This window comes from Chenopodium album, chromosome 6 (assembly GCF_948465745.1).
Source record: "Chenopodium album chromosome 6, dcCheAlbu1.1, whole genome shotgun sequence".
NCBI classification, from domain to species: domain Eukaryota; kingdom Viridiplantae; phylum Streptophyta; class Magnoliopsida; order Caryophyllales; family Amaranthaceae; genus Chenopodium; species Chenopodium album.
The window spans coordinates 63,439,255-63,463,975 of record NC_137839.1 but is presented as its reverse complement, the minus strand read 5'-3'; the positions used below and the strand labels follow the sequence as shown (position 1 = coordinate 63,463,975).

The 24,721-nt window shown below is 37.3% G+C and overlaps 1 protein-coding gene across 1 annotated transcript; it reads right to left on the bottom strand.

Moving 5' to 3' along the window:
* Positions 1–19,875: 19,875 nt before the first annotated feature.
* Positions 19,876–23,592, bottom strand: LOC145635005 (eukaryotic translation initiation factor 4E-1-like). Its single transcript, XM_081686317.1, has 5 exons — positions 23,183–23,592; positions 21,079–21,244; positions 20,874–20,999; positions 20,228–20,293; positions 19,876–20,144 (listed from the first exon to the last, which is right to left on the bottom strand). Exons 1-5 carry the CDS (start codon positions 23,443–23,445, stop codon positions 20,094–20,096), a joined length of 672 nt encoding a protein of 223 aa, XP_081542443.1. The 5' UTR covers positions 23,446–23,592; the 3' UTR covers positions 19,876–20,093.
* Between the last annotated feature and the right edge of the window lie 1,129 nt (positions 23,593–24,721).

The window sequence follows — 24,721 nt, the reverse complement described above, 5'->3', positions numbered from 1 at the left end:
TCGTACAGACTTTATGACTCAATTTTATTGATAAGTGGACTTCGTATTTAAAAACGTGTTAAAAACCTCTTTCACCGCTGGACGACAGGTTCGTCGCCTAGCACTGCAGTGCAGCGCCTGGCGACAAGTTCGTCGCCAGGCGACGAAGCTTGTCGTTGGCGACGAAGTGGAGTTTTATTCCTCTTCAAACTCTAACTGTTTTCTATCGATTTCTGGACTATTTTCCTATAAATAGGTTCCTTGGACCTCCGTTTTGAATCATCTACAATCTACAATCATCTAATTCTATCTCTTCTCTCTCAAGCAATACATGCTTTCTTTCTCTATTTATTTCTAAACTAGCTTTTACAAACACCATACCGCACTCATTAGATCTAGAAACACCTAGTCAAGTTCGAAGTTGTCTTTGCCCTAGACGTGAAAGGTTGATACCTTCTGAGGGTTTGGTCCCAAATCCCGTCTAAACTTTTTAACTCTTTCTTTTTTTATTTGATTTAATTCATTGATTTATTATTTTATTGAAGTTTACTAACTCGTGTATTTTGTTATTAGAAAGAGGTGCGAGGCATCAAAGTAAGTAATTAGCTTACTCCCCTTTTTTTTCAATGTAGAAAGCATGTTTAGATTTGTTTAAATCCTAGTATCATGTTAGGATGTTATTATTGCTTTCTAGTATCATTTTAAGGGTGCCTTCTATTCTTTCTAATAGTATGTTAGTATCATGTTAGGGCTAAAGTTTTGATCTTTTATATTTAGTGACATGCTAGGATTTGTAATTAATCTTGTTGATATCATGCCTAGGATCTTGCTATTATTATTAAGCTTTATTGTTGATATGATGATTATGATAATTATGATTATGATTATTATCATGTTGCTTGATATTTATTGCTATTTCTTGATCACGCCTTTTATGCATTTTTAAAGGGAATTTGTACTTGAAATCACGCTTAATAAGATAATTAATAATTTGATTTAGGCTAATACGATTTTAATTCAAGTGATTGCCAATAATAAATTTATTTGTGCATTAATATTCAACCAACATAGATTAAACAGGTTTAGGGTTAATCTAATGATTGCATGTTAGTCAGAAAGCGTACATGAATACCAGTAGAATAAAGTAAAGGCCTATTTTATAGGGCGGGTTCTTTCTCTTTTAGATTGGATTCGTACCCTCATCCCCGAACACCAGTCTTGGTTCTAGACCTATTGGAGTTGAAAATCTCATGGATCATTAAGGGGTGTAACCTTCACCTCGTGAACGGTTTACAAGTTCCTAAAACTTGTTGGCGACTCTTTTGCTCTTGTTTTCTTCTCTTTGGACGCCACCATACTTAAGTGTCAGATCACAGTGGGGTTCAAGTTTGGGGTAATGCTTGAAATATTCCCTACAGTTTTTGGCGACTCCACTGGGGAGGATTTCTATTTTAATTCCTAAAATTTATTTTTGGCAATGATTTAGAATGAGCGAATGAGACTTGAAAAGTTCTAAGTATTTCATGTGCGTAATTTTAATTAACATTATCGTCATATGCATAAAAAAGGTCCTCATTGGATAGACCATCCGAAATGAGTCAAAAACATAGGATTTTTACACGTAGGAAATTTGAGAAATATCTTTCACAACTAGAATCGAAATAATACTGCAAAAACAGGAAAATTCTAAGAACACATAAAGCTGCTGAGGCATGTAGGAACTAGCTTCTAGAAAACAGTGCCTGTCGCCTGTAAAATGGTTCTTTTGCCTGGCAAAGACTTCATCGTCTGGCGACATGGTTATTTTTTGGTGACAGTCTCTGTAGTTTGGCGCCGTGTTCTTCCAATACCGAGCCAGAACTCTACCTTCTTGTTTTGACTGGTTCTAGCACTATTGGCTCGATTCTACTTCCTGATTGAGTTTTTATCTCTTTTATGAAACCCATATGTGTTCACATATGGCCATAACCCTCTGGGGGTTCACTCTCCATCTACCCAATCGAACGCTCCTGGCAACGACGGGTACATCTGAGTTTGTGAATCCACTAAACCGTGGAAGCAAGTTTAACTTGCGGGGTCCCGTCCATACGCGCCAACCCTTCCAAAGGTAAGGCTTATCCTTGAACTTTAGAGAACTAGAGCCATGGTTAGGTTGCAAACTCATTGCATCATATTGTGCTTACTTGACTACTTGTGCATTCTTTTCTTGTGCATAACCTATATGTGTTACACTAACTGTTTGTTTGACTTGTGATTAAGTCTAAATAAACTAATTAACGACTAAAAGGACTTTGCCTAATTAATTATTTAATTAATTTGACTAATTAAAGGCTAATAAATCAATCAAATTGGCTTAGTATGACTTTAGGCACGTCTCTTTAAAGTAAAAATACTAGAAACAGTCCCAGATTAATGTTGCAAAAATGGCGCAGAAGTTTGGGTTGTGGCGCCAAAAGATGTTGTGCATTGCCTGGCGATGACTTCGTCGTCTGGCGCTACACTTCAGTGTGCGGCGACGGTTCTGTTGCTTTGGTGACAGTTCAGTTTTTTGCTTGAGTCATCACAACGAGTCTAATTAAACAGTTTATTAATCAGTTTGACCAATTTGTTAATGGCAATAGCCATATTTAGTCCTTAATTGTGTCTAAGCACTTAGTCCCATGGTCATACACAAGAGTCAAAGCATGTCACTTGCACTAACTAATAAGCACACACTTAATATGTCTGTTACACTTTGACCATGTCTAAAGAGTCTTGTATGTGCGTGTTTTTCGTCATTTTTTTAGGGGGGTAAGTTGGATATTAATCCTCCAATTAAACCACTTGTTTGAACCCATTCCCAAAAATATGCGCTCTATTTTTGCTTTTTTGCTTTTTAAACCAGTAAAGTCAAAGTCAATTTGAGTCAAGTTATTACAACAAAAAATTGTTTAATTTACAGCGCGTGGTCAATCAATCACTCAACGTGTTAACTCATGACATCGTCCTCCCAACATTTTGTTAGCGATATGAGTGGGATGATTGTTATTGATTTCAGGATAGAAGCCGAATGTTGGCGACCCTTAGTCAATGATCCAATCCCCAAAGGTAAAAGTGTGCTATGATTGTGCATGATGCAATGTTGCTTGTTTGGTTTTTACTTTTGCGAAAAAGGAAGGTTTTTTGCGTTCAAGTCTCGCTCTCTAACTAGATATTGTCCAAGTTAATTCGCGTTATAACCCATAAGCAACCTAGTTTTGGAAACCTTGGACCATAACTAGGAACTAATCTTGTAACCTCTAAGTCCCCAGTGGAGTCGCCACGGTAAGGAGGGTGTTCCCATCGTAGGGGATCCTTCTCCTTAAATGCCCATGGCCCTTTAGAAGACTAGGACTTTACACTTGTTAAGGTGTATTAGGATTTGAATTCCTGACTATTTAGGGGACCTTGAGTTATAATTGATCTTGTCATCACACTTTTTTATAAGAAACAAGTAGGGAGTCGCCAATGAGTTTTAGGAAAACTCATAAACATTGTTCATGCCTTTCTCCCAAGTGGAGTTCATGGGATAATTAGCATGGATCGTAAGTTTACCCATGCCCAAATTGGTTTACATAAACTAGAAATGAGTTCGGGAGCGAGGGTACTAAAAAAACGTTCCCTTTAAAGGGGGATCTTATTCTAGCCCTAGTGCGGCCTCTACTAGCTCTTCCTTTTTCATTATTCATCACCAAAAAATATATTCAACACGATACCTAAAACTAAGTTAGTTGATTTTATTTACATGCATCAATCACGCAGGAATTACATTGCAAATTCGTTATTCTTTATTTAATTCAAATTCGTGAAAACAAAAATAAACAAGATTTGTCTTAGCTTTTGTGGAATTGATTAATTAAATATCCTTTTAAAATGATCTGATCAAACAGCACTAATTAATTGATTAAGGTTCTTTTAAACAAAAATAAATAAATATGATTTATCTAAGTGCTCGGGGTTTTACCACTTCTCTTTGCCAGATCTCCATTTAGAACACTTATGGACTCCTTCTTGTTCGAGAACCTCCACCGTAGAAACAAGTATAAAGGGTGAGTGTTTAAGACAAGAGGGTTTGGTAGCACACAAGTTCACAAAGTTTCTGCCAGGATTTCAGGTTAATTTATTTTTGTCTTAAGCCTCGTATTAATCCTCAATTTATAGGAAATGGGTGCAATTAGGGTTTTAAGCATTCTTTCACAGCAGGTGTCGCGCGCATTTGGATGAGTTGTGCGCGGCATCCCAGCGCAAGTGATTAAGTTGCGCTGCTATAGAAAGCGCAACTAAATGTCTTGCGCGCGGCATTATGGTAAGATTCAAATATATTTTTATGAAATTCTAAATCTTCTGCGAGCACATCACTTGCAGTTGCGCTGGGTATTGCGCGCAACTGAATTAGTTACGCGCGCCAGACCAGCGCGACTCATTGAGATGCCCACGGCTTTTTCTGCGGCAGCATTAAATTTAACCTAGGCGCCTCTAAATCTGTCATTATTGGGTCTGAAGCACGGGCTTAAGCCTAATTATGATCGGACTTAGTTAATTAAACCTTGTTTGCATTTGTTTTTGGGTTAGGCTAGTCTTTTTGTGTCTTTGCGGTTTAACCAGCCATCCATAAGTATTCTTCACATTGATCCAACACGAAGATGGTTTTATTTATCGTCATTGCACTTCCTGTCGGGACAGGAGGCCAAAAGTAGATGTCTAAACCTGAGGACCACCTCATGGCATACACCAATCTCATGTATTTACAGGGGTTGGATGATGCCACGTGATGTCGTTGCTTCCGGGCTACATTGAAGGGCATTTCCCAACAATGGTTTGGCAACTTGCCAACCGAGTGCATAGACAGCTTCAAGAAGCTTGCCTTCTTGTTTGCGTCCAACTTCTCCATGAACATCCCTACAAAGAAAACTAAGTTTAGACTTTAGCACCATTAAGCAGGTGGAGAAGGAAGGACTCTGCTCTAAAGTCAGACGGTTTAACCTGACAAGAATTCAAATTCAGGGGTTGTTTGACGAAGTAGCCTTTACAGAATTCTTTAAGGGTCTGAAGGACGGGTCGACTTTTAAGTTCGACCTCGTCAGAAAGAGGGTTTTTACCCTTCCATTGGCGTTGATGGAGGTGGAAAGCTTTATCCAAGCAACCGACCTCTGCTCGTCCAATAATCATTCGGACTCTAAGAAGTCTGACAAACAAAAGGATAGTTGGTCTGCTCAGCCGGCTAAGAAACAAGAAGAGAGCAAAAAGAGAAAGGAAGCTTGGGCGGTTAATGATTCTAATCCTAAAACTAATCTAAAGATGAATAAATAAAATAAAATCAGATAAATAGAAATTATATAAGTCGTGATATAATTCGTTGATTGATAGAGTTATATAATCGATGTAGGATTTCTCATCGTTTGCGCGCACACCCCACCCATCGGGCGATGGGTGGCCGATGGTCGGACGAGCTGCACAAGGGAAGTTTGACCAGCGGGCGCTAGTTTTCCATCACCCCAACCAGCAGCTCACACTCGAGCGTACAGCACGTCCATCGCCCGATGGCTGGGCCATGGGTTGGCAGCTTTGCAGGGTCAACTTTGGAGAGTCATATCTTGAGATCTAGAAACCTGATAAGGGAATATGACCTATCAATAGAAAGCTCGTCAATTCTAGTTTTCAACGCAAATTGAATCGCTTCAATCCAATATTTAGAACTCATTTTATGATCAAAATAGTGACCAAAGGTATGTTTTGAAACTTTGTAAACCGTCGTTTTCCTTCGTTTCTAACTCAAATTCATTTCCGAAAGATGCAAAATGACCCTTATGGATGCTTTTGTCATTCCTCATGCATATAAATCTCAACCTAAGCTTCCACAAACACATATATTTCGTTGAGTGATCTAGATTCATCGACTTTTCATCCTTTTATTGTCAAATTCATCTAAAACCACTCCCAAAGCGTCCAAATAATTATGAAAATTACCTGAAACATTAAGAAAACAAAAACGAAGAGTAATAGAGCACAAAATGGACAACTTATGCATTGCAACCTAAAAAGCAATAAAAAAAAAGACCTAAAAGGAACTATAAAACTAGCATAAACGTGCTTATAAAACCTATATAAATGTGATTCATCAATGACCAATTAAAATTGTAAAACTTGATTTACCCCAAGCCACCCAGAAAATAAAATGACACCCAACTTTGGCATGACCTATCATATCATCAAAGGTTTGTTGGGTTTCCAATTGGAAAATCAATTTAATATTATCGGGACCTAGATTTGTTATGCTGTGATTAATTTAGTGAATACTAGCGCATCATCAATCAACATAAATAAAATCTAGCATGCATAATAAAGTATGACATAGTATGGCCCCTTAGTCCTAAGAAACTAGAATTGAAAGCTCTCACTCGAACCTTCATGGATCTTCATTCACTTTGCTCATTTGGGTTTTCACTTCATGGACTTATTTGGACTAAACTATTTAAATAACTAATCTATTTACTTTAAATAAAAAGTTACAAAAAAACTTAACGATGCGCAAACCGTATTTAAGTTACAAAAATACATCACGATGCGCAAATCGTATTAAGAATCTATATGTCATACTAGTTTATATATAGCAATATAATATCATATATTATATAAAGTGACATATAATAAATCACTCAACATGTTTGTCTAAACTGAAAGGAATGGTGTCCTTCGAAAAAGTGTATTATTCCGGTGGAAGGTTCTGAATTATTAGAAAGCTAATTATTCAGTGAAGTCAAGTGATCGAAATGCCTAATTGGAGGGAGCTTACAATCAGTTTTATTAATGCATAATTAATGTTACAGCTTAATCGTGACTGAACTCTTCGGGTCATACCCAATCGAGTAAACGATCCGAGAAGAAAAATTAATTCGATGGATTAAATGATTCATTAGATTATTATAAACAAAGACGTCGGATATCGAGCTAGAAATCGATGACATAATAAATCAAGCAATCAACAAGTTAAAATATAGCCCTAGCCTTGGTTGGCCTAGCCAATTGAGAGCTTGGATATACGTGCTAGCTAGCCACAGCCGCATGCAAGGCTACAAGCGCAGCAGCCCCATGAGGGTGCTTGCTGGCCGAGCTCGCAAGCTAGTAGTGTTAGCAAGGCAAGCCACAAGCTTGCGTGTTGTGCCTCGTTAGCAGTTTCTGATCCGTGCCATTTATGGCACCTTTAGGCTATGTTTTCTTTATATTTCTATGCTCCTTTGTAGTCGTTTATGTCGTGTTTTTAGAGAATAATGCTTGATTCGCGTGTTTTTGTGTTTGTTTAGAGAAATGCATGCTTTTAATGGCTTTCTTATCATTTTATTCATTTCTCGGCTATTTCTCTTGCTTCTCCGTTTCTTTGTCTTGTTTTGTAGGTACGTTGCTGTCTATATCCATGGGAATTGAAAATAGCACCCACTAGGATCAATATGCACTTTTCGGAATTGAATTTGAGTTTGAAACAAAGGAAAATGAAGGATTGCAAAGTATCAAATAGGACCTTTGTGCATTGTTTTAGTCATATCTCAAGTTCTAAAGATCGGATTAGGGTGATTCAAGTTGAATTGGAAACTAGACTTGAAGAGCTTTCCAATGATAGGTCGCACGCCTTCATACAATTCTTAGATCGGAAGTTACAGCCTTCTGAAGTTGGCCCTGGAAAACTGCCGCGGGCGCGGGGTTGCTGCAGCTCCAAAACTGCCGTATTTGGGCAGTAAGCACCCACGGTTGTCCCGAGGGCTCCCCGAGGGCGCGGGCCTTGGCCCCGCGAGCGCAGGCTTGGGCCGCGGGCGCGGCTATCGGGGTGTCCGTTCCCCTCCGCGGGCGCGGGTTTCTTGGTCTTTTACGATTTTAAGCTTCTTTTCTCCTTTTGTTTATATAGTTTTTGGTTTCCTTTATTCTTCATTCATGTAATTCTTTAGTTTTAGAATAGTTTTCTCTCTCTTAGGTTGAGAGCTTCTCTCTCTAGATTAGGAGTAGTTTTAGAGAGAGAAAGTGAGGAATTTCAGTGGTGATTGAGAGATTGAAGATGCAAGTGTGACAATTGTGTTGGAGATCTTCTTAATTATCAATGAGCATTTCTAAACTCTATCTCATTCAATTGCTTTGTTTAATTTGATGTTTGTTTGGTTTGATTTTGATATTTGATGTTTGATTAGAGTAATTGTTCTTGATATTTTGTTGATTCTTGTTCTCTATAGTTGATAGTTGATTTGATGATGTTGTTTGAGTAGTTGTTGGCTAGGAATTGGGTGAAACTTGTATGATTGATTAATTGTGATTAATTTTGGAATTGTGTTGATTAATTGTTGAGATTAAAGTGATTAATGAAGGTTTGCATGTGTGTAATTCAATTAGGCCTTGAGAATTATGCTAGATTGCATTGTAATTGCTAATGACACGAACAATTGATTTAGGGATTGCAATTGTCTATTGGTTTTGATTGTGATTCTCTTGATTTGTTATTCATAGTGAACCCTAGCTTAACAATTAGGAGATAGCTCTTTGATTCCAATTGATTGCTCTTTTCATTAGTCCTCACAACCTTTGATTGGCATACTCTTCCGAGTTGTTGCAATTGACATGATTACTTGTTGATCCCCGTTCCTAGTGTTTTATTTCCTTGGTTACTTGTTTTGTTAGTTGTTAGTATTCTCTCTTACCTTCGTCTTCGACCTAGCTTAGGCGCATAATTGAAAGTGCTTGAACATTACCGTTCCTTTGGGTTCGACCCTTGACTTGCCTCTATACTCGTATTTAGGTTTGTTAAGTGTTTATAAATTTAGTTTGACCGAGGGAAGATTAGATAACGACCTAGTTTTCCCCTCGTCAAAATGGCGCCGTTGCCGGGGAACGGTGTCTATGTTTGAGCGTTTTTTATTGCTTGAGTCTAGGGCTTTGTGTATACTTTTCTTTTATTTCTTTTTGTTTGCATTGTAAAAAAATGGCATGTCTCTCATTTCCTCAATTTGACAATGAGCCTTTTTGTGAATATTTTAATAGACTAGAGGGATTTCTTGACTATAATTGTTGTAGTCTTTGGGAGGCTTGTGAGATTTGTTATTTTGGTTTGAATGAGCAAATTAGGGATGAATTTGAATGCGTGCATAATGGTGAATTTAGAGCATTGTCAATTGATGATGCTTGGGATTTCTATGTTTGGTTTGCTAGGGATGTTTATAATAGGGATAATCATGTTCATAATATTGATGTGCAATGCCTTGTTTCTTATAATGTTAGCATGATTTCCCATGATTTGTCACATGATCCCATTAGTGAACCTAGAACACATGATTTCAACTCCATTTCCCCTTTTGTTCATGACGATGAAGTACATGCTCAAGTTGATGCTAATGGTGTGTTTCAATATTCTTCATTATTTACCATGCCTTCTTGTGATGTGCTTCGTTCCCTTGATGATGAATCTCATGCCCTTAATTGTGCCCCTACTCCCCATTGTGATGAATATGCTCATGATCTTAATGTTAATTCTTCCAATCTTGGTTGTATTTCTTCTCCTCTTGTTGAGCCTCAACCTTATACATCTTTTGAATCTCTTGTTGATATATTTGAGTCTCAAATTAGGCACATTGAGCTTAATGATGATCTTGGGACTAGTAAGGAGATGATTCTTCAATCTATGAGAGGTCAATTAGAGATAATGAAAAAGAATGAGGAGCGTCTTGAGGAGGGAAAGAAAAGAAAAAATGAGTTATGAAGCCAATTGTCATCCTTGATGCTTGTTTGTGAAAAATCTCAATTTGATGTGTGTGTTGAGGATGATGATGATGATCATTTTGAACAACCAAGAGTGTGTGAGGATCCTATTGTTGAGCAAAGGAGTGAAGGAAAGGGAGTTGAGAGTGATGATGATTATGATGATTATGATGATTTTGTGAATCTAAACTCCTCTTCCTTGGTTGATTATGATGAGTCTCAAGTGTATGAATGCGACTCTTCTATCCATGAGTGTTTGGACTTGTTTTAGGTTATGTCCAATGTGTTTATTGAGAGTCAAATGAAAACCCATAGCCTTCTAAGTGAGTTCATTGATGATGCTTCATGGGAGAGAGATGATTTTGAGCTATATTTGCATCCATTCATGCACGGTTTTGAGGACTTGGGTTTTGAGTTTGTGGAAGGAAAGGTTGTTTATTGTGGTGCAAAGAAGGATGAGGTTGATTCCTTTGGAGTTTTTGAGCTTGAGGGAGATGTCGATTGTGAGAGGACTTCATTTGAGGACTCTATGATTGATTTTCATGCCCTCATTGGCGATGTGAGACCTTGTGTTGAGGGAGTCACGAACCCTTTGCCTATTTCTCATACCCCTTTTTCTCAAAGGTTTGACCACATCCCCTATTGCCCTATTTTTCTCCCTTCCTTTGTTGATAAGCCTATTGGGGACTCCCTTGTCTATGATGATCATAATGTCCCTCATTCGTCTATTGTTGAGGAAAAGGGTGATGTTGCCACCCAAAAATATTTTAGTGAGGAGGATTTTCCTTTTTCTTTTTCTTTCCATTCTTTTATTCCCCCTTCTTCTTCTTATTTTCTTGTTTTTCCTTTTGATCCCTCTTCTTCTTTCTTTTGGCATCTCCCTTCTCACTTGTGTGCAACGATCTTGTTGCACGTTCTTATCCCGTCATTTGCCTACCTTCTATCATATGAAATGTGTAGTAGTGCATTTGACAAGCTCTTGCGCGCGTTGAATTACTATTTTCTAGAGCGGTCAAGCTTGGACCTTAAGCAAGCCTTTCTCGGGAAGTAACCCGTGTTTTATTTCTTTCATTTTCTTTTCTTTTTAGAATAGATTTTCTCTCATGGAAATATTTGTGTTCCTTTTGCTAGGTACATGACTTGATATACTTTGGTGTTTCGATTTGGATCAAGAATCAAGGAAGCTTGACACCTATTTTTGCTAGCATATGGAAACAAGGTTCAATTCTTGAGAATTTAGCTTTGAAAGGTCTAATTGGGTCATTTGCGGGTATTTACACCCACCTAAAATCCGGTAATATCCTTCCTTGCTCTTTCTCTAATGGTTGATGCCATGTTGGACATATGTTGGTTGGTTGGATTGATCTCCTTGTTTTCCCCTCCCATGGATTATTTGATTTATGTTTGAGTGTATAGTCTCATTCAAGCTTGGGGGAGGGTATTCTATCATGTTTGATGGGATGTTGATTCATATATGCTATGCACCTTTGTATATGCTTTTCCATGTTCTTATATTTTGAAAAACTCAAAAAATATTTTTGTTTCTATCAAGGCAAATTTGCAATGTGTTTTGTTTTGTTCTTGCTTTGGACATAATAACATTTGGACTTGTATAATTGAATGCTTTTCTTCCTAAATGGTAGTGGTGTGCACGGTTTGAGATTACGTTTGGTTGATTCAAGGATAAATCATGCTAAGGTAGTTGTCTAGAACTAGGGGGATCATGAAGCCGGATTCTACTTGTTTGTGGCATGTTTGGTAGTTTCTCCCTATCTTCGATTTGACAACCTTAGTGAGTTTTTGCTACAACCATGTGAGATTTATATTTGTTCAAGCTTTCATCATATTCTTGCATGAGCGGCATGGGGTCCTTGACTTTGCAAGCCTAATCTATAAAGCTTGATGTATGATTCTTAAACCCGAGACCGAGCTATCTAGGGAGGACAAAGGCACCTTTTTCGGGGTGGTATTTTTCATTTTTAGGTTAGTTTGATTCATATTTGTTTTTGGGTTTCCATTTGCCTTCTTGCAACCATTTGAGCCTTATACCTTCTTTTCAAGCCACATCTTTAGTTCTTTGGCCTTTTGTTTCATTTTCTTTCTATTCTTGGTTTTTTGTGAAGCAAATTGATCACGTATGATGGAGTTTGTGGTGGATAAGTTGGAAATTTGGTTTTTATGAGTGCTAGTTTGTGATTAAGTCTTCTTTGTGAATAATGGCAAGTGTTTGAGTAAAAGCCGTCCTTAATCATAAAAGGCATGGACTAATAAATTTCATTATAGAAAAAGCCGTCCGAATTTAGCAAAAGGCGAGGACATTGCAAGTTTAAGTAAAAAAAAAAGAAAAAAAAAAGAAAAAAAAAATTGAAAAAAGTGAAAATTCAAAAATATTTTGATGTATTCTTTTCTCCTTCTAAGCATTGAGGACAATGCTTCATTTAAGCTTGGGGGAGAAGCATTTACGCTTTTTGTATATATTTCTTGTGAGTATAGCTTCAAATAAGCTTGGGGGTGTTGCTTTTGCTTGGTGATTTCTTGATCGTGTTGTTAAGGATTGATCACCCTTTTGCTTCACTTTTTAGGAAAACCTCCAAATTTTAAATTTTAGCCTACCTTCACCCTTTATGCCTTATGTTACAACCTTGGGGAAATACCTTTCGACCTAGAAAGTTGAGTCACTATTCGGGGGAGGGAATCATGGGTCATTGCCTAAGGAAAGGGGATGCGAAGTCAAGATGTCGAGTAGCCCAAAAATTTGATCTTTTTCCGGTTCCTTCGCGGAATCTATGAGATGCTCACTATGGGGAGATATGAGATTAGTAGGGGGAACGCGGTAAGACCGTTTGGGATGAAAGTGGAGTGTGATAACTAGTTCCTATGCTTAGCATTTTTATGTTTCAATCAACCTTAGGTATCTTATAGCGTGCACTCCCTTACTTGTTTAGAAAGTTTTGCATTCATTGTGCTTGTACATTTGCAAAAGTCCTTTCATGAACATTTGTTTCCTTTTCTTGTATTTTGTTTTCTTTTTCATGCTTTGCCTTGTTTGTATTATTATGAGAGTTATGGGTAAACTCTTAGGATACCCTTACGAGAGCATCACTCGTCCTCTAGGGCGATCTAGGGGTTTAAATGGCTTGTATTTAGTTGCTAAAATTGACCGTGATTCCTACGAAAGTGAGTTAGTGTATATTCCCATCTTCTCTAGTTTTCTCGTTTCTTTCTTTGCTTGAATAATGTCATCATTTTTCCCATGGGTTGGATTTTGTTTTGCTCGAGGACGAGCAAAAGTTTAGCTTGGGGGAATTTGATCCGTGCCATTTATGGCACCTTTAGGCTATGTTTTCTTTATATTTCTATGCTCCTTTGTAGTCGTTTATGTCGTGTTTTTAGAGAATAATGCTCGATTCGCGTGTTTTTGTGTTTGTTTAGAGAAATGCATGCTTTTAATGGCTTTCTTATCATTTTATTCATTTCTCGGCTATTTCTCTTGCTTCTCCATTTCTATGTCTTGTTTTGTAGGTACGTCGCGGTCTATATCCATGGGAATTGAAAATAGCACCCACTAGGATCAATATGCACTTTTCGGAATTGAATTTGAGTTTGAAACAAAGGAAAACGAAGGATTGCAAAGTATCAAATAGGACCTTTGTGCATTGTTTTAGTCATATCTCAAGTTCTACAGATTGGATTAGGGTGATTCAACTTGGGTTGGAAACTAGACTTGAAGAGCTTTCCAATGATAGGTCGCAAGCCTTCATACAATTCTTAGATAGGAAGTTACAGCCTTCTGAAGTTGGCCCTGGAAAACTGCCGCGGGCGCGGGGTTGCTGCAGCTCCAAAACTGCCGTATTTGGGCAGTAAGCACCCGCGGTTGTCCCGAGGGCTCCCCGAGGGCGCGGGCCTTTGCCCCGCGGGCGCGGGCGCGGCTATCGGGGTGTCCGTTCCCCTCCGCGGGCGCGGGTTTCTTGGTCTTTTACGATTTTAAGCTTCTTTTCTCCTTTTGTTTATATAGTTTTTGGTTTCCTTTATTCTTCATTCATGTAATTCTTTAGTTTTAGAATAGTTTTCTCTCTCTTAGGTTGAGAGCTTCTCTCTCTAGATTAGGAGTAGTTTTAGAGAGAGAAAGTGAGGAATTTCAATGGTGATTGAGAGATTGAAGATGCAAGTGTGACAATTGTGTTGGAGATCTTCTTAATTATCAATGAGCATTTCTAAACTCTATCTCATTCAATTGCTTTGTTTAATTTGATGTTTGTTTGGTTTGATTTTGATATTTGATGTTTGATCAGAGTAATTGTTCTTGATATTTTGTTGATTCTTGTTCTCTATAGTTGATAGTTGATTTGATGATGTTGTTTGAGTAGTTGTTGGCTAGGAATTGGGTGAAACTTGTATGATTGATTAATTGTGATTAATTTTGGAATTGTGTTGATTAATTGTTGAGATTAAAGTGATTAATGAAGGTTTGCATGTGTGTAATTCAATTAGGCCTTGAGAATTATGCTAGATTGCATTGTTATTGCTAATGACACGAACAATTGATTTAGGGATTGCAATTGTCTATTGGTTTTGATTGTGATTCTCTTGATTTGTTATTCATAGTGAACCCTAGCTTAACAATTAGGAGATAGCTCTTTGATTCCAATTGATTGCTCTTTTCATTAGTCCTCACAACCTTTGATTGGCATACTCTTCCAAGTTGTTGCAATTGACATGATTACTTGTTGATCCCCGTTCCTAGTGTTTTATTTCCTTGGTTACTTGTTTTGTTAGTTGTTAGTATTCTCTCTTACCTTCGTCTTCGACCTAGCTTAGGCGCATAATTGAAAGTGCTTGAACATTACCGTTCCTTTGGGTTCGACCCTTGACTTGCCTCTATACTCGTATTTAGGTTTGTTAAGTGTTTATAAATTTAGTTTGACCGAGGGAAGATTAGATAACGTCCTAGTTTTCCCCTCGTCAGTTTCTAGAAATAGCTAGGCGTGCTAGCTCGCATAGCCCACACCAGCAAGGACAGCAGCAAGCCATTGCTTGCTGGTCCTCGAGCGCATATGCGAAGGCAGTAGAGCCTAGAAGCACGCAATAATGTGTGGCGTGCTGGCGCGGGTTGCCAATGCGTGCGACTAGAGCTGTCAAAAGCTGACCTGACCCGAAATACCGACCCTAACCTGACCTATTAACCGACCCGTCTGAACCCGAAAAAAATGGTGACCCGAACCCGACCTAACCTGACCTGAAACCAGCCTTAGACCCGAGTTGACCCGAGTATTTGAGACCCGAACCCGAACATTAACCGACCTAGAGACGACCCGACCCGAATGTAACCCGTAAATTATTGACCTAAATCGAACCCGACCTGAACCGAAATTGATCCAAACCCGTTTTAACCCGTCAAAACCCAAATTCAACCCGACATGTTCGTAACCCGACCCGAATTCAACCCGACCTGTTCCTAACCGGACCTGAATTTAACCCGACCTGCTACAAACCTTACTCAAATTTCAACCCGACCTGTTACAAACCCGGCCCGAATCAACCCGACTTGTTATTGACCTGACCTAAATTCAACCCGACTTGTTATCGAATAATTATGCATAGGTCGTTATCTCATGTTGGTATTGGAACGGAAATTGAGTCCTAACTCTATTCCTTCAATATTTCACTTTGAATTTTAAGAGGTTAGTTTCACAACATGTTTTTAGGGACGAATTTTAGGGACGAAACATTTTTCCGCAAATTATTGACTTGAACCGAACTCGACTCGAACCCGAGAATGACCCGACTTGGAAATGACCCGATTTGATTATAACCTGCAAATTATTGACTTGAACCGAACCCGATTTGAACCCGAGAATGACCCGACCTGATTATAACCCTTAAATAATTGACTTGAACCGAACCCGACTCTTACCCGAGAACGACCCTAACTCGTTTAAACCCGTAAAGACCTGAATTTAACCCAACCTATTTTTCACCCGACCTGAATGTAACCTGACCTTTTACTAACCCGACCCAAACCCGATAAGATGTATGACCCGACATGACCCGACTCAAGCATGACACAACCCGAACCTGACCCGCATATGTTATGACATTAACCCATATTGACCCGACTCGAGATGACCCGACTCACACTAACCCGACTCAAACCCAACCCGAGCCCGAATTGACAGCTCTACGTGCGACTAGCTGGAAGACCCGGTAAAGGAAGGTAAGGCCACCAGCAAGGCAGGCTTGGCGCCCAAGGCAGCAAGCCCTATACCAGCTGGCGCGGTGCCATTTTCCGCGTGTGTGGAGAGCCGGTTTGTGTGATCTTGGCTTGGGGAGCAAGGAGACCATGTGGTCCTCCTTGTGGTCCTTACCTACTCCCTTAGTCACCATGCGACACTTGTTGATTGTTGATGTTTTTGCTTTTTAATAGATTTTTGAATTAAAATTAAATTGTAAAAAGACATTTTACCAACTCTCCCACATTGATGGGGGATTGGAATTCTTGAGGGGATTTCCCTATAAATACCCATCATTAAGAATTGGGAAATTCACTTGAGTAGTGAACTTGAAAGGATATCCACAAGCGAGAACACTTTCTTTCTAATACTCTAAGTTTTTTGGTCTAGCCCCAACCAAGCTGCGAGGTAGGTTCCGTTCGGGTCAGGTCTCGAGGGTGATAGCCATCGGAGGCTATCGCGAGTGCGATGGTTTGTAAGCTTTCAAGTAAGAGCTCGAGTTGAGCTAAACAAGCGTCAAGGGTATATCCGTCTTTCTCTCTATTGGTAATTAATTATGTAGTAGCTAATTAATATGCATGTGTTAGTTGTTTTGATTTGTATGCGGGTCTTGGGATGGGTTTTTGTTTAGCGTGATGTTGGACATCACGAAACCCAACATAAACTACGACATTGAATGTTCATAATTATTAAGGCAACACAGTTCCCGAAATATCTCATATTTTAAATCATAATTAGATAAAATCATATATTATTTATTGTCATCTATAAAATTACATATATTTTAAATATGGCATGAGATTGAATAAAATCATATTTTACTATGGAAAGATAAATCATATTTTATTTTTCCATGATTGTCCTAACAATTTTAGGAGATTCTATCCTAATTATTAGCCAATAAAATAATTTTAAAATCAACTATATCCTAATTCAATGGGATAATCACATTATTTAAATCAATGATTATCCTTTTGTAATATGCTTAGAATATCCTAACAAATTTTATACAAAATTAACCACTTTAATTATGGATAATTACCAATTTAACAACTTTTGAAATTTGATTTTATCCCAAAATAAAATCTGATTTTATCTTGAAAATAATTTTAAAACAAAGTAATATTTTTTTTAAAACTATGCCACACGCCGGCCATCGTGGTTGGCAAGCCGAAGCTAGCCATGGTGGTTACTTTACGCGGCCATTGCCGCAAGGGCAGTAGTGAGCAGCAGTTGTTCCGAGGCTGCAGGTCAACGTGTGTGGCCAGCCTAGGCTAGCCACTGTGGTTGGCTACGTTTCAATAACCACTACCGCGCAAAGCAGCAGCAACAACAACATCAACAACGGCAGCCGTGTGCAACGCTTGCACTCTGCTGCTTAGCCACCTTGGACCACCTGCCCACCTTCCCTTCTTTGTTGGATTGACCCCGATCAGCAACCATCGTGGCTGCACCATCCAACTGTGGCTGCTGGCCACCTTAATTAATTTCCTTTTTTTTAATTTTTAATTTAATCAAAAAAAAATTTTGCTAAAATTAAATTAAATTAAATTAGTCTAATTGATTAAATTAATTCTCTATTCAATTTTTAAATTATGGTTCAACATAAAAATTAATCCCAATTTAATTCTAACTCTTAAAATCAAATATTGATGATCATACACAAAACATTTTTATGCATGAATCAATTCCAAATAAAATTATGAGACATGAAACAATTCAAATTTAACCAAAAACAAGCACAAAAATCAAAATTTAGTGTTATGAATTTTGAACATTCCGAAATTAAAAGGGTTAGGGTTCGAAATTTTCAAACAATTTAGGGCTAAATTTCAGTCCTGTTCATGGCTATTTTGAGCATAATTCAATCGCATTTAATTGATTTCAAGAGTTAAATCACATTTAAAATAATAATTGAACCATAATTAAATTAATTCTTTCTCTTAATTGATTATAAAATTATGAACATGGACTTCAAATAATCGTATTATTATAATCAAGCGTGTTCATGCAAGAGACTAAATGATACCACTGTGGGACTTTAGGTACTATAACTGAAATTTCATTAATTATATTCATACGCAACTAAATGCATAACACACAAGAATCACGTAATTATATCTTTGAAGCGTGATGTTCACGTAGCTGTTCGATCGACAAATTAGGGAAAGAATAGAGTCCCAAGCGTGATTTCTCTACTTAGTCCACGGGATTCGAATGGATCGTCCACCAGTATTGATTGGTTGAGTTTAGGAGGAAAACGACGATCACCCCCTTTGCGGACAACCGGTCACCACCAAAAACCACCACCACCAGCGCAAGTGGAGAGAGACGGACAAGAGTGAGAGAGAGAGAGAGAGAGAGAGAGAGAGAGTATGAGAAGGATTAGCTTGTGTTTGCTGATTAGGGTTTGATCTGATGATCACTGAATGTTGTGTTTAACCCTAGACACCTAGTTTGTTTATAATCATATTATAACTAGACTAGAAAGCAAACCAATCCACCTAAACTCCTTCCTATGGCTGGCCACCTAGAGGGAGAAGGCCCATCATGGGTCTCTTCCTCTTATGCTCAATGTAGGCCCTTTGTGTGACCTTATATGACCCGTCTAATTGGGTTTTGGCCTGTTTTACTATCCCAAAGATCATTGGTACCTCTAGATATGATATAACGACTACTTAAATGGATAAATTTAATTATCTCCATAATTTAATCCAATATGTATCTAGTAATTGCACTTGACGAAGATATAAATCATTCATCCTCTTCTCCACATACATCAAAGACATCTTTTTCACAAATACTACGAAAGTGTAGATTACTTCTAACAGCTAGTCCATTATAAAAAAATTTCCCGAAAAAAATTTCCATTTGGGTAAAAGTTTTTGCTGCCAAAAGAATTTTAAGAATTTTACCTCTAACTTTGTAATTCTATCATTGTCGCTAGCTGCCTAGCTGGCTCATGAGGAAGGCATACCCCTACTTTGTTGTAAACTTCCCTGAGTTTGTATGATTCCAGTGTTGAAGGTCTTCTATCTCCTTCCCTGGTAATTCCAAAGCCCCAATTTCCACAGCATCCTCAGCACCGAAAGCCTCTCTTAGCTCTCTATTTTTCCAAGTCCAGGAACCTTTCTTTGTTAATGAACCTTTCAACCTTCCAGACCATAGCTTGTCTCAAGGTGACATCCGATTTAGCTTCAGGTACTTTGCCATTAACCTACTTATCCCTAAAAACACAAATTTTCCCACCATTCCCAACCTTCCATGCATGGCCATTTTTAAATTTTATTTCACTTCTTCGTACACCTCGCATCCCCCAGACATACTTGTACTCTTAAACCGTTGAACCTTACCAGTCTTTAGCATAGAAACACCCTTTGTTGAGAAATTTTTCGTCACTAGCAACTGCGGGTTGCTGTGCATTCTCCATGATTGTTTCATTAGCAGTGTATCATCGAGGACAGCCACATTTCTCACCCCTAAGCCCCCCAAACCACGAGGGAGCTGAACTCTCTCTTTCCTCACCCAATGTATCTCCTTGCTTCCCTTATTTCCCCATAAGAAATTAAAATCAAGCTCTCAATTTGTGAGACAATACTTCTGGAAGCTATTCACCACATGAGCAGCCATCGCAATCAAAACCATTTTTGACGAGATTGCACGAGTTCCACGAGAGGATTCTTTTGTTAGCAATTTTGTCAGCCAAGTCCATAAAATTGGAGCTTTTGTTACCTCTCAAGTCTATATTTTTATAACGGTCTCATTTATCTATGTTCTAACGTTACCTTAATCTTAAGATTATGGTGATTGCTTGCTTAATTTCTGCTAATCGATTCCAGGAAGGAGCAAAAAGCAAAATAAATGAAATGATTTGACAGTATATTGGACATAATAACCAAGAATCATAGAGAGAACATACAATACAAGCTAAGGGGCTTAACTAAAATGCTAACACCCATCAGATAAAATATAAGCATGTATCTTTAGATTTTGTAAGCTCAAGAGTACAATAAAGATTTTCATTAGAATCAAAAAAGAAATTCAGTAACAGAACTACATCAAAAAGACTAGAATCAGCATTCCAGCTCCAAGCAGCAGCTTTCTCAAGCCTTCCCATTACAGCACCTATACAGCTCAACAAGTGTAACGATTCTTGGCACCCCTGTCGTGTTTCTTAGCATCATCCTGAAAGTACACATTAAGCCGTCATTTAAGCAGAAGATATACAAGAGGGATACAGAAACTGTAAAAACAGAAATACAACTTACATGAAATATGAATCCCATAGTTTCATTGTAATCAAGAAACATTTTCCACTGTTTTCCAATGCTCAGCTGTGGCAATAAAACAGAAGTTTAGATGATCCGAAAACAGATACAAAACGTCAAAACATCAACAAATGGGGGTTGACAGTGGATATTATTAGGAAATACTTAAGAATTAAAAAAAACATTAATTGTTATATAATTTATATATTGTAAGTACTGAATCATTCTCAGAAGCACCCAATAAGTCTCATGATCATGAATTCTTAACGCTCAAATTTGCTGCAAATAGGAGACGCATATGTAAAAATTTGCAGAAAGTTAAAGAACAAATGTAGAGGAAACAGAGTAAGAGAAAAGAACAAAGGTAAGAAATTTAGAAAAAGATTATAAGAAATAGAATTGTTAGAAAATAATGAATGCAGCCCCAAGGAAATATTAAGAAGCCAAGAAAATAGGAAAGGAGAGATTAAGAATATGCCAATTCAATAAAATCAAACTATTAATATACAGCAAGCAGAATTATGGCACGGTAAAAGGGAATTTTCCTCAATAACTATAGAACTAACTTTTAAGCCAGCACATGTGTTGTGAAAATTAAAGAGAGTATAAGGAATATATATGTGCAGCCATAGAAGCATAGACATACCTGAGCAGATTCGTTGGCAGCATTCTTGGTCCATATGGATATTTTATCTTGCCTAGCCCTAACATTGACAACTGCTCCACATATCTCATCTCCATGATCAAATTGCTCTCCAATCATCGCCAGCAGCTGGAAATCAATCACCTAGGTCAGAAGCAATATAGAAATATGCATTTTAAAAAAACTGTAACAGGTTCTCAAAGTATACCGTGTAGAGCCAGGATGTATCGGATTTTCCTCTTGGGAAGGTAACAGTCCACTTGCCTCCGTTAGCACAGATTGGATCCTCCCATTTAGGCTCAATTTTATTCTTGAAACAGTGAAAATCTGCCCCTGGCGCCAATTTGCTTGGATGGCGTATGTTGTTATAAAGGCTGAAATGGGGGAAAAAAATCATACAAACATTAGCTGATTGTTGAAGGTCATAAATTAAGAAAGGCAATGAAAAAAAAATAGCAGAATCTCCAGACTCAGAGATGATCTTCCAAATCTGGCAAACAAATGCAAAGATCTATGATTTTGATATATTTGCATACGTCAAACTTAGGCACAGAAAAAAGTAGCAGGAGGAATATCAGTATTCGGTAATCATATACTTCCTCCGTTCTATTAATATTGCAACAATGGACTTTTTGCACTATTCATCACTCTTGCTTGACCATATAATATGAGTTATACGTTAAGCAAAATATAATCAAGTGGGATCTTGTTGGATTCGTCTCATAAAATACTTTCACAATATCAACTTTTTATAATTTTTACTCTTACACAATTATAGATATTTAGCATATAAAAGGTGTTTCGGGATGCGTAATTTCCTCCTTGTTGCAATATTAACAGAACGGAGGAAGTATGCAAAAGTGCTACTATACACAACATCTAGCCAAAAGTTATTAAAAATGGTTAGAATACCCCCCTCCCCTCCTCTATCTCTTTTTCCTTGAGGAATGACTCATGCACATGCCTTACAGCATAAAAAAAATATGACACAGATATATGAAGTATAGGAAGCAGACAGTATAAAGTGTAAATCACTCAAGGAACAACAAAAGGAATCATCTAGGAGTCATTCAATCATAATAAAAAGGAAAGTTCAACGTAATACAACTCCTTCACAACACATGCTATATGTTTATACAGATGAACATCTACTTCAATGCTCATTGCTGGCCATGCAAATCAGTAAAACAAGATATCAAGGAAAAGGCACAGCACCAGAATATTTCAAGTATTAAAATGGCTTCAGGATGGAAATATTTACAGTATGAAGGTCACAACTCACATTAATGTTATGAGATGCACACCAGCTCCGTTTTTAGCTACTAAAATGAATTTGGTACTCGTATAGTCCAACAAGAAAGTCTCTAGCTCTGACTTAAGTGAAATCGCATTCAGGATATTTCTTAATCATATAATTAGAAATAATAAACTTTAATTTCTACAACATGTTCAAATTGCTGCTAACTCTTGTTTTCATTCTAAAAAAAATTTCAAACAAAAGTTCAGATTTCTCAATATCAATCTAATATGCCACATGCCGATAGTAAAGACATAAGACAATTCTTTATAACCTATGACATGAACCACTTTGCAAATTAACACTATTTAACCTCTATTACTTCATCCACCCCCTGTATTTAAAAGGTATGAGTTGCGCACTTTGATGAGCAAAAAGTAATATAGGAACATCAGTAATATTGATATCAGAAACGGAATATTCATCAACAGCCACAATTCAATGAATAATTCCTAAGTAGTGTCACTTTAAAGGTCCGATAGACCCATGATATGGTCTTGCAAGTAAATTCAAAAACCCGGTAACGAATGGTTCTTCACCATTACCGGTAAGCAAATTCAATCTGTATGAAATACCTAAAGCCTTCTCTTCACTCCTCTTCTCTCCACCCCCCCCCCCCCCCCCCCCCTCTTTCCAAATATTATCATCATCTTACAGGAAAATCCGTATATTTCGCAAGAAACCCTAATTCATCCTATCAAATACCCAAAGAAATCGAGTTGTTCATAGAAACCAATCAAACCATTAACCCTAATTCACAAATTCAACACTCCCGTTTTCTTAATCAAAGCTTAATGATTAACAATTTGCTACGCTAATCAAGAAATCAACACACAAATCAAACTAAATAAAATCACCCAAAAGATTTTCAGTCACCCACATCAAATTTCTCCAAGAAAACGAAATCAAAACCCTAATTTAATCACCCACATCACAAAAAGATTGAAACAAACCAAATTCAATAAATTCACAATCAAATTAAAAAAAATAGAAAAAGAAAGATAAAAAGAGAAACCTCCAGAATTCTTCAACAGTAGAGAAAGTGTAAATGGGTCGAATAGAGCTACCCCAAGCAGCTTGTTTGGATTTAGCAGCAGGATTATCGAACCAAAAAGTCCAAGCATTCTCAAGAGGATGAGTTGTTGCGATTGATTTGCTGGGTTTTCCGGCATTTGAGTTGTCGTCGATAATCTCGCCTTCCTCCAAATCATCATCGTCTTCTCTCTTGTCTTCAATCTCAGTTGCCGCCATTGATTTCTCAAGCTCTTCTACTGCCATAGTTTTGTTTCTACCTCTAAAGTCTTTCAAATTTGGTGGGGTTTTCGATTTTCTGAGAAAAATTTGATGATTGATTTCTGAGTTTGAAATGGAAGTGAAGAAGAAATTATGGAATTAATGGGGATTTTATAATTCTGGGAAATTAGAATTGTGAATATTGTTTTTGGGAGTGACTTAAAGATTTTTGTTAAGAATTGGGCTTGCTACCGTTTTCTTATTGTTGAGCCCAAATAAAAAAGGTGTTGAGAATTGAAACTATATGTCCTAACCGTATCACATTGAAATCGCGAAAATCTAACTTTTGAACTATCGATAATTTAGTCATAACTAAGGGTATATTCACATTTTCTGAACTGAGCTGAAATGAAATGATTGGAGTTGAAATGAACTAAACTGATTGGAGTTGAAATGAATATTTTATGAGAGAGGGAAAATAAGAGCTGAACTGATTGGAGCTGAACTGAACTGAACTGATTGGAGCTGAGCTGAACTGAACTGAACTCAAATGAACTGAAATTAAGTAAATGTGAACAGGCCCTAAGTTAATCCCGTGTGATACACAGTTATAATAATAAAAAATTTACCTATTTGGGTGTAGTATCATATCATACTATCGCTAATAAATAAATTCAGTCTCGTACTCAGGCCACGAGACAACGACACTTGAATTCCAGTTTTAAGTCAAGTATCGTGCCACGTAAGCCACACATAAGTATTATTGTGACATGTAAGCGAATTTTAAACAAATTTTTTTTTTTAAAAAAAAAAAGGAAATTTAGATTTTTTAAATTTACTTTAGCGGTCTACCTCACTGACATCCAAAGCTCGAAAAGTCTTATTTGACTTGATAAATCCAACACTATCTTACGAGTTTGGGCACATAGTATGTTTGGTTCGACCTTTTTTTTTTTACAAAAAACCTTTTCTAGTGTGTTCAGTTTATATTCTTAGAATTTAAATTATTTGAACTTATAAAAATGGATTGAAACGTAATTTATTAGAGTATATATGTGCTAATGCATGACAAAGACCTAAGTTTAGAAATGATTTTCATTATAGTAGAAGTGGAAGTTTTGTGATTTATTTTGAAGAGGGAAGAACAACTTCTCAAAAAAAAAAAAAAAAAAAAAAAAAAGAGTTTATAGTATATAAATTAAGAAAATTGGAAAGTTTTAAAGGGCTGATTGAAAATTAGATAGTTAAGACCCTAGATAATTTCAGTTTAGTAAAAATAATTTTAGTTCAATAAAAATAATTTCAGTTTAATATAATTCAG

What these genes read in the sequence shown, in the direction of transcription:
- LOC145635005 (XM_081686317.1), bottom strand. Translation starts at nt 23,445, where the DNA reads ATGGCAGTAGAAGAGCTTGAGAAATCAATGGCGGCAACTGAGATTGAA. An exon ending in ACTGTTGAAGAATTCTGGAG is followed by an intron (nt 21,245 to 23,182) that starts GTTTCTCTTTTT and finishes CCCCCATTTCAG; the next exon opens with CCTTTATAACAACATACGCC. An exon ending in ATACATCCTGGCTCTACACG is followed by an intron (nt 21,000 to 21,078) that starts GTATACTTTGAG and finishes ATTGATTTCCAG; the next exon opens with CTGCTGGCGATGATTGGAGA.